We start from the raw sequence: 13,499 nt of genomic DNA, 5'->3' as shown, positions 1-13,499 counted from the left end.
CGTTCATTTGGGTGCTCAAACGTTGAACCGTAGCGCGTTTTATCCTGGGAAACCTAGGCCACGACGCTCCTAGAACTTTTGGGTGGTGGCAAATAAGGTTTTATGGAAAGAGTGGTCTCTTGACTCACGCTAAAAACCCTATACCCATAAACGAGCCATCTTTCCTTCTTTCGGTCTTGGATTATGCTTCTAAGCAAAAATCCTCTCTTTTTGATATAGGTTGGTTGGAATTATAATCTGTGGATTATAAGTTCCATTTGGTTGATATGTATGTATCTTTTCCGTAGATATTCATGCATATAACCGTGGTGATCTGATATATATATATATATATATATATATATATATATATATATATATATATATATATATATATATATATATAGGGTTGAGTTCAAATCAGGACAACAATATATAGAGGATTGTGAGGACAAATAATGGGCACACAACAAATTAATACCAGACACACAACTTAATACATAATGGCACACAAGAATAAATGTAAACATCAGGTATCGAACCCAGGCTCTATAAATTAACAAATCTAGCACGCGATATACAATCTGTGGCACACGACTACCTTCGGCCATGCACACGACATACCAGCTAATGACACACACTACATCTGTCCTCACAGTCCTCTATAATATACCTGTCCTCATTTGAATACACATCTATATATATATATATATATATATATATATATATATATATATATATATATATATATGTATATATATATATATATATATATATATATATATATATATATATATACATATATATATATATATATATATATATATACATATATACATATATATATATATATATATATATATATATATATATATTTGTGTGTATATATATATATATTTTGGATATATATCAAATAATATTTGTTGGTCCCGGTAGGGTCGAAAGGAGAGTCAAGAGGGGGGGGGGGGGGGTGAGTAGACTCAACTCGTTTTTCTCAAAAATAACTCCTTTCGAGGTTATTACGGAGCGGATATGTTATACGAGTTTTAGAATACTTTGCACTGTTTGATATTTTGAGATATCTTTCGTTTAATGTGGAATGATATGCAATGCACGAAGGAAAAGTAGTGAAAGAATAAAGAGAGAGAGAGACAAGAGATTTTATAGTGGTTCGGCCAACTGTGCCTACTCCACTACTCTTTCACAGCTCGTGAAAGGTTTGCACTATCACTTCTAGTACAAATTACACCAAGATAGCTTCCTTGATCACTAGGGTGGACACCAACTTGAAGGTTTTTCAACTCCGAGAGTTTACTCCGCCTCTATCAACGTCTTCTTCAGATTTGAGGGTTGGTAGAAAAGATTTGTGTGTTTCTCCAACTGGTTGACGTCTTGACTGGATGGTTGAAGATTGGATGATCAGCGTATACAATGTGCAAGACTTCTTCAAGGTTGTGAAGATGAATTCTGATATTTCTTCTTTTAAACTTCACACCTTTGAACACTGGTTTTCAAAAGCTTGAGAGAGTGAACTTGTATAAGGAGCTTTTGAGTATGTACGATCAGTTGTAATAAAAACCAGCATCTTCTATCATGGAGAAGATTGGTATTTATGGGAGAGAAAATATCCATCCGTTGGAGGGAGATGATATTTCAAACCTATTATCCAGTGGTTAAAGACCAGAGAGCCTAGTGCATTTATTGCTTCATTAAATGCAGCTGTACCATATAGATGTTGGAGACAAGAACTACTGCATGTTTTGTCTTCTAGCTCTGAATAGTGCTACTATGGCATTTAATGCACCTAGATAAGCTTGCTCTCATTCTTAGGAATACTTATTACTAGGATGATCCATCAGCTGAGACATTTGACAGCATTCGTGTATTTGGCTAACTTACCACGAATTACACAGTGAGTTATGGTACCTTTCATCTAAGACGAAGGTAACAGAATAAATGACAAAAAGTTAGGGGTCTACTCAATGTTGCAAAACACGTTCGGCGCCTAGGCGCCGATTTTTTATATATTTTTTTATATTTTTTATTTTTTTTAGTTAAAAATTAAATTTTTTTAAAATTTAGTAATAATACATAAGGTTTCCAGAGTTATTTCTTACAAACTATTTACATAAGTGGTTGTAAAAGTATTCAAAAGATTGTTTAAACCATCTAAATACATAAAAAAAAAAAAAACTAAAATTAAGGGCAAAAGAAGAATTTTTTGGAGAAATAAGTGGACCAAAACAGACAACCGAGTCAAAAGTTATGCCATCCCGAACTTTTCCAGTTTTACAACACAAAAAAAAAATTAAAAAAAAAATAAAAAACTCGCCGAACCGGCCGGCTAGGCGGTCTAGGCGGCCGCCTAGACCGCCTAGCGGGCCGGCCTCGGAGGAGGCCGATTCCGGCCTTCCTCGCGGCGGCCGGCAGTCGCCTAGCGCCTAGGCGCCGATTAATTGGCACCTAGGAGCGATTTTTGCAACCATGTGTCTACTTCTAAGTTACATTGGTATCATCAAAATCCTAATACATATGTTCCTAACAATTTCCCCCTTTTTGATGATGCCAAAACCTATACTCTGCTTATAAGGCCGATAATTTTCCCATAAGGGATTTTTCATTTCAAAACAGCCAAGCAGAAGAGTTTACATTCGCTTTCTAATAAACATAAAGATAATTACAAACAAATATAACAGGTAACTTAGATAGAGACACGATAGATAGAATCAAAAGGTGACTTTTATAAAGATCAAAAACACTTACAAAATATTGTCAAAGGCATGGTGGAAAAAACTTTTACATATCTAAAAGTTTCGCCTTCTGTAGTTGGGCCTCCTTTCGTTCTTTGTCATCTCTTTCCTTTTGTTGTTTGAGCATCCTGTCCATGTCAATTTCTCGGTTGATATGCTCTCTGAACTTTCGGATTGGATTTTCTCTGACGAGGTCTTCATATTTTCTTTTAATGTTGCAACTCACATAGTTATTGTATGCTTCGAGGATGTTTTATCCTTCAATGATGCCGAGATTCCACCAGGCAATGAGCTCAAACGAGTGCATCCCTTCGGTGTACCTCTTCCCTGATTCTGCGTGGATCTTGAATGCAGCATTATATTTGACTCCTGATTTAGCATCTTTCTTGACTTTCGTTACATCCTTGATTTTATCCTTTACCCTTTCTCGCTCAATCAACTCCTTTTCTCTGGCAAGTCTCGCCTCTTCTTGCTTATTCCATAGCTCAAGATTTGCCTTCTTGATTTCTTCATTGCTTTGACTATGTTGGACTTGCCTGAAGTAGTTATCTCTCTTCTTCATCCACACAGGTATATTGTACCCATCAAAGCGTTTTCCACTTCCTTCTTCATATGGTTGATAAGTGAGGAAGTTTCATGTGGTGTCCATTGTTACAGTGTCCTTTCGCATAAGCTTTTGGCGAAGGTTCTTTTTCTCTATGTTCGTCTTCCCAAAGAATGAGAACTCAGAAGTGGATCCGAAGGAATGACGAGTTTTGATGGAATGTTGTATTGATCTTGAAGTGTATTGTTGTCGAGATCAGGATACTGGAGGTGACGATCTCGTGTTTCTAGGTGAGCTTCTTCTTTCTTCATGTCTCGTGGTTTTTCCTTCACTGTTTCTCCTGGATTCACCAAGATTAGGTGGTGATCTATTTCTGTCTTCGTCCTTATCATCATCCTTTCTATTCTTTTCCCCCTTTTTGGCATCAACACATGGGGAGGCAGAAAACCTGGTTAGAGTATTAACCGCATTTAAGACATCTTTGACATACTCGAGCATAGTGAGCTGATACTGTAACACCCCAGATTTTTAAGACATTTAAAACTTATAATAAAGGTAGAATCTTATTAAATCCCAAGATATAAATACAAGCGTTCGGGGTGCTATGCCACACCTGGGCTAGAGAACCCAAGTGCACAGGCTAACTATATCCTCAAAGCGTAAATACGTAAATGTGGCACGCAGGCCAAAAGGGAAACTATCTACTTCTAAGTTCTAGCGCACTCCAGTGACTTAATCTTCGGTGCCTGAAAGCCAAATATATCTGTTCAGCGAGAGATGTTGGTAACCCACTCCAACGCGTTGAAATACAATACATATAGAGATATATATAGATATACGAAAACCATTTTGAGCATGAAGATATATCCTACGAACTCTAGCTTTTAAAACCGGGAATGACTCGACAGATAACGCCAGACACGAGCAACAGTTATAACAAACATATGCAGTTCACAACAGATAAGGCAGATAAGGCAAAGCATAAACAATAGTCACAACCCAACATAAACAATCCCCAACATAAATCCCATAGTCACATCCCCCAAGATACTCGTAATCACAACTCGTCCCTGTCACAACACATAACACACTTTGTTGGCGCCACAGGACCAATCGCATGCCCATACATGAGGGTCAGCGCATATAGCTCTGACACGGCCCCGCAGCACCCTGCCCCGTATCGCAACACGGAGGGGTCGATCGCAACCGACCGATGAACCGCAGCTCATCATAGTGTTTGATCGCAACCAAACCGTGGACCGCAGCCCAAGAGAATGTCATCTGACCGCAGCCAGGAAAAAGGACGAACCGCAGCTCATATAGAAACATTTGATCGCAACCAAACGGTGGACCGCAGCCCAAGAGTATCAATCTGACCGCAGCCAGCTTCTGAACCGCAGCTCAGGATAACCAATCCGATCGCAACCGAATTGGGGTAACACACACACATAACACATAGCAAGCACATGCAACCCACATTACACATTAAGAAGGGGGAGAAAACGTATAACAAAACCTATGGTGATCCATCACATACTAAGAATAGTCCTAAGGGGTTCATACTCCTTCCACCTAGGTCAACGGGATACCAATTCAACTAGCATGCAATACAATAGACTCATAAACCTACGAACGGTACCCGAAACATCAAACTAGACATAGGCACGATAAACGGAGTCCGTTGGGACACCACGGGGAAAGGGGAAACATCAAACGGGGAAGCCGGGGTCCCGGGTGGGACAATTTTCCAGCGGGTAGCCGGTGGGTGGGGGCCACCCGCCAGATTCTACTGTTCCGGGCAGCGGGTCGCCGGCGGGCAGCTGCCCGCCCGCCGGCCACCCGCTGCCGGGCGGTGTTTTACGGCCATGGGTAGGTGGCGGGTCCCCTACCCCCCACCTACCCCCACTGACTCTTTTCATCACTTTTCGCCCCGGGAACCGTTGTGGAACCCGAAACCAGGCTTAGACACTTTTCAACGCAATTAACGACAACTCGTAGACAATTAACGGATCAAATACGAGAAACGAACGGCACATAACCTATCATGCTTTTCTAAACATAACCGACACCCAAACATGCGATTTCCCCTCCCGATAAATCATACGATACAACCTAGGGTTCTAATCACTTTTACATCAACAGGAATACGATTTGCCTTATAATTACAAGATTCGGTAAGAATAACACATAAGCATCAAGGATAACATCCAACCATCAAGAACATCACATAATCATCAAGAATTCCATATAATTATCAAGATCCCCATATAGTCATCAAGAACACCATAATTATCAAGAATCTCCCAATATCAAGATTATCAAGATCTCTCATTGGATCATCACATCAAACATCAATAATAATCATCATATCTCGCCAATACACAATAATATGGGGGAAACCCTAAGGGGAATCATAGCTATGAAAATAGGTTTTGTTGAGACATGGGTTACCTCTTAGCCTTAATTAATTCCTTGGCTATGAAGGATCTTTCTTTAAGCTTTCTTGATTTCTTGATTTCTCCTAGGGGAATTCTTGGAACTCTTTGGGTGGTGAGAGATTAATGTGGTGGGGATTCTAGGTGCCTCCTAAGTTCCCAATTTATATATTTAAGACTCCTAGTTAGGGCCTGAATGGTATGGGTTTACTAATTCTATTCCTTATAGGGCTAGGACTTGTTTTAGGGATAAGGGTCCATCGTCCATAGTGGATCATATTAATTAAAGAGAATCCTAATCCTAATCTGAATAGTAAAAGGCCTACTTCCTTTATTCCTAATAGGCTTAAGACTCTTATTCGGGCAAGGGTCCACGATTCATGGTGGACCTCACTAATTAATTAAAGGTAAATCTAACATAATTAAATCATATTTAATTATTATTAACGGGATTAATTAAATAATTAATCCGGGATTGAAGGCCGTAACACGGGGTGTTACACTCTCCCCCCCCCCCCCCTTACGAGAAGCTTCGTCCCCGAAGGTTGGAAATCGTTGCAGGGTTAACGAGTCAAGAGTAGAACCGTGGTCCTATAGGGAGGGTATTCCACAGGGAAATTGTATACTTGTACGCCTATGCGTGTTGGGTTTTTTTTGGGAACGATTAGGTTTACAGGGCTAAGAGAGTGGGTTTCAAACTTGAGGATACGGTGAATTCAGGAATTAGGATCAAGTTTTCAAGGTTGCAACTTAGGTTGTGAGGTTGCCACCTTGTATGGAATCGTTAAAACATGGGATTACGAATGGGGTCTGAAGGGTAGAAAGGGTTTTGAAATAAGGAGGAGGCCGATTTTCCGAGGAAGGGAAAGGAATTCGGCTAGGATGGGTTAAGGTTTCTCGATCCCAAGTGAATAATCTGGCTAGATGCTTTGATCACGATGCGTCGACGAGCTGATGATCCTCCTTCCTTGGTGTTGGTACTTGCTTGACTTTAAGATCCTTGTTAGACCTTGCTTCCCGGGCTAAGGTTTCATCCTTCTCTTCTATCTTGAGGGAAATTCCCGTGGTGATTCAACACTTACTTCTTTAATGCGCCCAAGGTCTTGACCAAGTTGGGTCAACTAAGCCAATCTCTTAGGGCGCACTTCCCAAATTCTTCCCAAAGTCTCTTGGGAGTCGATGGACTTTGGGTTGAATTTCTCTTCTTATTGAATTTCATCTCCTCTTTAGTGGATGAAATTCTTAGTAAGACTTCATGTCTTACCCGAGGTTCGGCATTGTTGTGCCCTGTTTGTGTTATTTTTAATGATGAAGGTGTCCTTGCGTGCCCTTTTTCTTTTAAAGCGCAGTCGGTTACCAAATCTCGTTGTGGGATGACTCGGCGACTTTACGAGTCACCTCATCTCCTTGTAGGTCCTTAATGACCCTTGAAGTCTTGGCGCGAATGTGTTCTTCACCCTTTTGCTTAGCACCATGGGCTACGTAGTTCTTGATTCCATACAACTTGTAAGGAGTCCTCTGATTTGCTCGAACGATGTCCATGGTTTGGAGGAGTCCCGGTCCCTCCTTAGCATTTTGACTTTTAAGGTTTTCGTGGGTTCTTAGTACGAGTTCCCAACTCGCCTCCTTGGTTTGCGCAATCCTTTACGCCAAACATCCCTAGTCGGTTGTATCGTAGGATCCGATTTCAATTACTCGTGCAATGTAATTGATTGTGATTTCCCGATGGTGTCTCATGCGTCAAGGTCTTTTACGTAGGACACTATGTTTGGGTGGTCCATGGTTCCTTACCCAAGACTCACATTCCTCAATCGAGGCACACAAGTGCGCCACAAATCAATAAAATGAGGGGTTAAGAAATCAGCACATTGTACCAGTGGGCGCGAGGTGGGCGGTCGTCCGCCTGCCAAGCTCCTGCCAAGGACCCGCCAAGGTCCCATCAAGGACCCGTTGGGGACCCGCGGGAAAGTGACTAGGAATAGTCAATTCCTTCGGAAAAGACCCCAAAAATGCACAGATTCATGTCCTGACAAGTCCCATGCCCTTGTGCACAATTAAAGGGACTTGGATACATAGGATGACCCATCGTACAATGTTCATTGATCCTTAAGCACGAGTTCTAGAGGTAGATATACATACATATATATATCTATGTTTTCTTGGTCTGGGTTTAAAGGGGTGTAAGGAGTGCAAGGGCTAGGTTTCAAAGTCGAGGGGCGGATAGGGTCGATGTCTCAAGGTCGTAATACAGGAAGGAAGGTTGCCACCTTGTACGGGTTCGTCTGTAATGAGGGATCAAGAGCGAGGTTTGGAGTGATAGGACGGATTCTTTAACGAAATGGTACTTGATTTGCATGGGGAGGGAAAGGGGCTAAGGAGTCTTGGCTTCGAGTGATTATGCCTGTTTAGGGCTTGGTTGTGGCGTGCAGTCGAACTGGTGATCCCTTTTCCTTGGCTTTGTTTGATTCTAAGATTTTCGTTTGATCTTCTCTTCCCGTGTCGAAGTCCCCTTCGTCTCTATGGCTTCCAAGGGAATTCTCGTGATGGTTTCCGTGCATGTTCCCCTCGGATGTTCAGGAGTCTGGACCCAGTCGGTTAGTGGGTCAAATCCCTAGGTCTTGACTCCTAATCCTTGCCGAGGGTTCTTAAGGGTCAAGGGGGTTTCGGGTTGGTGGATGAAATTCTTAGCAAGGCTTTATATCCGCTTTGAGGTTCGGCCTGTTACACCTATTTGACGATGTTTTCTGTAGCGAGGGCCCCTGACACTTTGAACGTATTTGTTTGCCTGCTCTTGTCAACGCATGGCGTACGTACCGGCTATGGTTTCTCGTAACGCCTTCACGGTTTTCGTGCAAGGGTGGGATGATACGTATTCGTAACTTCCACCTACTTCGCCGATTCCTATCTAACAACTTATTTTAATATTGGATCAATGAATGTCGATTCTTCACGCCCCTGGGCAGGGTAAGGGCTTTATGCTGCTCTACGGTTTTTAACAGGGTTTCCAAAAGGAGTGGGGATATGAACATAGAGTAAGGGCGATGATTCCAATGCTCATATCAATTTAGGGTTTCCGAGGGTTTGGGTTAGGTGCAACAAAGGGTGAGCAAGGTCATGACGGTTGTGAATTTGCTCTTACGGTAATTAAGGATTCGGGGTGGGAGTTTTCAACAAATAGGGGTATCAAGATGCTGGGGTTTCAGGGCGGATGATATTTTAAACTGGGGTGGTGGGGTCGCAAGGTGTCGCGATATACTTACCTTGCACCCAAGGATTCGACTAATGGTGTCGTTCATCCGCTACTTTAATCAGTGTTCTAGTTCTCTTTCCTGTTTGTTGTCGCCGCAACCTGGGTTTGCCGAGATAAAGCAACTTGTCGGAAGGTGCATGCCATTTGTCTGAATCGGGGGTTATCGTGGTTACCCTGGGTTGGTGCGTAATGCAGTCCGTCCCTTTTAGCAGTCCTGACTGTAACGCCTCTTCTTAGTAGTCATCCAAATCTTCCTTTTCTTTGGTCAGGGTCCTTGTCAAGTCTTTTGACGGGAGTTAGGACGAGGCGATTTATCGGGTAAGTGTACGTTACCCAGTTGTGGAAGAAAACTTATCTATTCGCACCCTTACCTGGTGTGGTAAGCGTAGGGGGAGGTTCCTTTAAGTTAGAGAGGGATGAAGTAAAGGGAGGTTATGTGTAGGTTTCACAATCTCACTGCGCGTCCTAAGATCCCTGGATCATATGTTTCCAAGTACCTAGAGTTCAAGCCTAGTGCCCTAAAGTCCGGTCTTAAGAGTCTTATCCTAGGGTCAAACTTAAGCTCTGATACCAACTGTAACACCCCAGATTTTTAAGACATTTAAAACTTATAATAAAGGTAGAATCTTATTAAATCCCAAGATATAAATACAAGCGTTCGGGGTGCTATGCCACACCTGGGCTAGAGAACCCAAGTGCACAGGCTAACTATATCCTCAAAGCGTAAATACGTAAACGTGGCACGCAGGCCAAAAGGGAAACTATCTACTTCTAAGTTCTAGCGCACTCCAGTGACTTAATCTTCGGTGCCTGAAAGCCAAATATATCTGTTCAGCGAGAGATGCTGGTAACCCACTCCAACGCGTTGAAATACAATACATATAGAGATATATATAGACATACGAAAACCATTTTGAGCATGAAGATATATCCTACGAACTCTAGCTTTTAAAACCGGGAATGACTCGACAGATAAGGCCAGACACGAGCAACAGTTATAACAAACATATGCAGTTCACAACAGATAAGGCAGATAAGGCAAAGCATAAACAATAGTCACAACCCAACATAAACAATCCCCAACATAAATCCCATAGTCACATCCCCCAAGATACTCGTAATCACAACTCGTCCCTGTCACAACACATAACACACTTTGTTGGCGCCACAGGACCAATCGCATGCCCATACATGAGGGTCAGCGCATATAGCTCTGACACGGCCCCGCAGCACCCTGCCCCGTATCGCAACACGGAGGGGTCGATCGCAACCGACCGATGAACCGCAGCTCATCATAGTGTTTGATCGCAACCAAACAGTGGACCGCAGCCCAAGAGAATGTCATCTGACCGCAGCCAGGAAAAAGGACGAACCGCAGCTCATATAGAAACGTTTGATCGCAACCAAACGGTGGACCGCAGCCCAAGAGTATCAATCTGACCGCAGCCAGCTTCTGAACCGCAGCTCAGGATAACCAATCCGATCGCAACCGAATTGGGGTAACACACACACATAACACATAGCAAGCACATGCAACCCACATTACACATTAAGAAGGGGGAGAAAACGTATAACAAAACCTATGGTGATCCATCACATACTAAGAATAGTCCTAAGGGGTTCATACTCCTTCCACCTAGGTCAACGGGATACCAATTCAACTAGCATGCAATACAATACACTCATAAACCTACGAACGGTACCCGAAACATCAAACTAGACATAGGCACGATAAACGGAGTCCGTTGGGACACCACGGGGAAAGGGGAAACATCAAACGGGGAAGCCGGGGTCCCGGGTGGGACAATTTTCCAGCGGGTAGCCGGTGGGTGGGGGCCACCCGCCAGATTCTACTGTTCCGGGCAGCGGGTCGCCGGCGGGCAGCTGCCCGCCCGCCGGCCACCCGCTGCCGGGCGGTGTTTTACGGCCATGGGTAGGTGGCGGGTCCCCTACCCCCCACCTACCCCCCACTGACTCTTTTTATCACTTTTCACCCCGGGAACCGTTGTGGAACCCGAAACCATGCTTAGACACTTTTCAACGCAATTAACGACAACTCGTAGACAATTAACGGATCAAATACGAGAAACGAACGGCACATAACCTATCATGCTTTTCTAATCATAACCGACACCCAAACATGCGATTTCCCCTCCCGATAAATCATACGATACAACCTAGGGTTCTAATCACTTTTACATCAACAGGAATACGATTTGCCTTATAATTACAAGATTCGGTAAGAATAACACATAAGCATCAAGGATAACATCCAACCATCAAGAACATCACATAATCATCAAGAATTCCATATAATTATCAAGATCCCCATATAGTCATCAAGAACACCATAATTATCAAGAATCTCCCAATATCAAGATTATCAAGATCTCTCATGGGATCATCACATCAAACATCAATAATAATCATCATATCTCGCCAATACACAATAATATGGGGGAAACCCTAAGGGGGAATCATAGCTATGAAAATAGGTTTTGTTGAGACATGGGTTACCTCTTAGCCTTAATTAATTCCTTGGCTATGAAGGATCTTTCTTTAAGCTTTCTTGATTTCTTGATTTCTCCTAGGGGAATTCTTGGAACTCTTTGGGTGGTGAGAGATTAATGTGGTGGGGATTCTAGGTGCCTCCTAAGTTCCCTATTTATATATTTAAGACTCCTAGTTAGGGCCTAAATGGTATGGGTTTACTAATTCTATTCCTTATAGGGCTAGGGCTTGTTTTAGGGATAAGGGTCCATCGTCCATAGTGGATCATATTAATTAAAGAGAATCCTAATCCTAATCTGAATAGTAAAAGGCCTACTTCCTTTATTCCTAATAGGCTTAAGACTCTTATTCGGGCAAGGGTCCACGATTCATGGTGGACCTCACTAATTAATTAAAGGTAAATCTAACATAATTAAATCATATTTAATTATTATTAACGGGATTAATTAAATAATTAATCCGGGATTGAAGGCCGTAACACGGGGTGTTACAGATATTCACCTATCTGAAACATGTTGTCATGCCCTAAGTCTACCTTTGTGCAGGCAAGGTCAACTCTCTCTTTGAGGGCGAATTGGGATAGTTTAAGGGCATGCTGTTCTTTTGCAATCTTGTCGCGAAGATCATTTTGACGATGGAGGTCCTGTGTTATCTTCTCTTGGAAATCGGCAGTAGATAAGCTCGGTTGCTATTGAGAATTTGTCTTCATCAAGCTGTCGACCTTATCACACAGTCTAGCTAAGGTTAGGGCGTCATGCTCTCTATGAATTAGATATTGCTGATGAATAAGCTCGGCCAGACGGACTGTGTTCAACATCTGATGCATAATGTTCTCGGGATCAAGATGGTCGAGAGTGGGACTTCTTTCGGGAAAAAGAAGCATACGTTTTTGAAGAGAACTTCTGTGTTCAAATGGCATTTCTGGAGGCGATGTTTCCAGCGATTCATCACCAGGTGATGCTTCCATTTTATCATCACGAGCTTGATTTGCAACAGCTTCACTTTGTCTTGGTGGAGGCATAGAGTGAGACGGATCATGAGCGGAATTGTCCTTAGGTGGAGATGAGCGAGGTGCTGGGGATCTATCGGGTACGTATTCGGTATTGCCAATGATAGGAGATTCGCTATTATAACCCAAATTGCCATCATCGTCATCATCATTTCCCGAATCATCATCATCATGTTCATCATCGTCATCCTTCATGTCATCATCTTCTTCATTATTACTTTCTTCTTCATCATCATTGTCTTCGTCATTGGCATCTTCATCATTTTTATCGTATCCATCATCATTTTCATCGTTATTTGGAGACTCATCTGCTTCTGAGTTATCCTCACTGGTATCGTGTTCTGTAGTTAGTCTTCCGTCTTCATCCGCGATTTCCTTCCCTTCGTCATCCTTGAATCCGCTAACATTACAAGCTGGATCATTCTGATGGGTTTTTTCTAATTTCGTTTTTACTTTGGATAAAAGAAGAGCATATCTGAACTCTTTCATTTCTTCTTCATAAGCAGGATCCAAAGGCGGCTTATTTAGCTCAATTCAGATGGGAGCTTTGTCTTTTCCAAGAGTGCAATTGTTCACCTTGTAGGAATATACACGATTTATGGTTTCGAGACGGATTGCATTGTAAACGTCTTGTGTGCCAAGCCACTCCAGAGCAAAGTCTTCTTCATCCTTCATTTCGTCAAATGTTTCAAGAAAAGTTTGCAGAGGTGATGTTCGCCATATTTGCCACTGCATGACTCTGTTAAAGTCATTCTCAATTGATTGACGAAGCAGTTGGTCTTTCGAAGGGGCAGGATGTGGAATAGTTTCAGGTGCTTGCACAACAGCTCTCGAGTCCACTGGTTTGGCAGGTTCCTGAGTGACTTCGGGTTCAGGTAGAGCTTCTTTCTTATCGGTTTGAGGCTATGTAATCACTTCTCTCGTCTCAGCTACTGACCAGGTTCTTTTGGGAGACTTAAGTGATTGGAAGGTTGTGGCATACTTTCGTCCTCATCAACCATAACAGGTTCTTGTGTCAGAA

The 13,499-nt window shown here is 42.5% G+C and overlaps 1 protein-coding gene across 1 annotated transcript; it reads right to left on the bottom strand.

The window, feature by feature from the left end:
• Window positions 1–2,982: 2,982 nt before the first annotated feature.
• Window positions 2,983–12,967, bottom strand: LOC109166515 (protein starmaker-like). The gene is made up of 4 exons (XM_019315458.1): window positions 12,275–12,967; window positions 12,005–12,157; window positions 3,624–3,783; window positions 2,983–3,332 (listed from the first exon to the last, which is right to left on the bottom strand). Exons 1-4 carry the CDS (start codon window positions 12,965–12,967, stop codon window positions 2,983–2,985), a joined length of 1,356 nt encoding a protein of 451 aa, XP_019171003.1.
• Window positions 12,968–13,499: the final 532 nt, after the last annotated feature.

Source organism: Ipomoea nil, unplaced genomic scaffold, assembly GCF_001879475.1.
Source record: "Ipomoea nil cultivar Tokyo-kokei standard unplaced genomic scaffold, Asagao_1.1 scaffold3100, whole genome shotgun sequence".
Taxonomy (NCBI): domain Eukaryota; kingdom Viridiplantae; phylum Streptophyta; class Magnoliopsida; order Solanales; family Convolvulaceae; genus Ipomoea; species Ipomoea nil.
The sequence above is the reverse complement of the archived record's forward strand: the minus strand, read 5'-3'. Positions and strand labels throughout refer to the sequence as shown.

Bases quoted from the DNA above. Each gene is read 5' to 3' on its own strand.
- LOC109166515 (XM_019315458.1), bottom strand. From the start codon at position 12,967: ATGAAAGAGTTCAGATATGCTCTTCTTTTATCCAAAGTAAAAACGAAA. The intron at 3,784-12,004 runs GTAGACTTAGGG...GGGGTGTTACAG, and splicing joins TTGACCTTGCCTGCACAAAG to TATCAGCTCACTATGCTCGA. The intron at 3,333-3,623 runs GTGAATCCAGGA...CATATGAAGAAG, and splicing joins TAGATCACCACCTAATCTTG to GAAGTGGAAAACGCTTTGAT.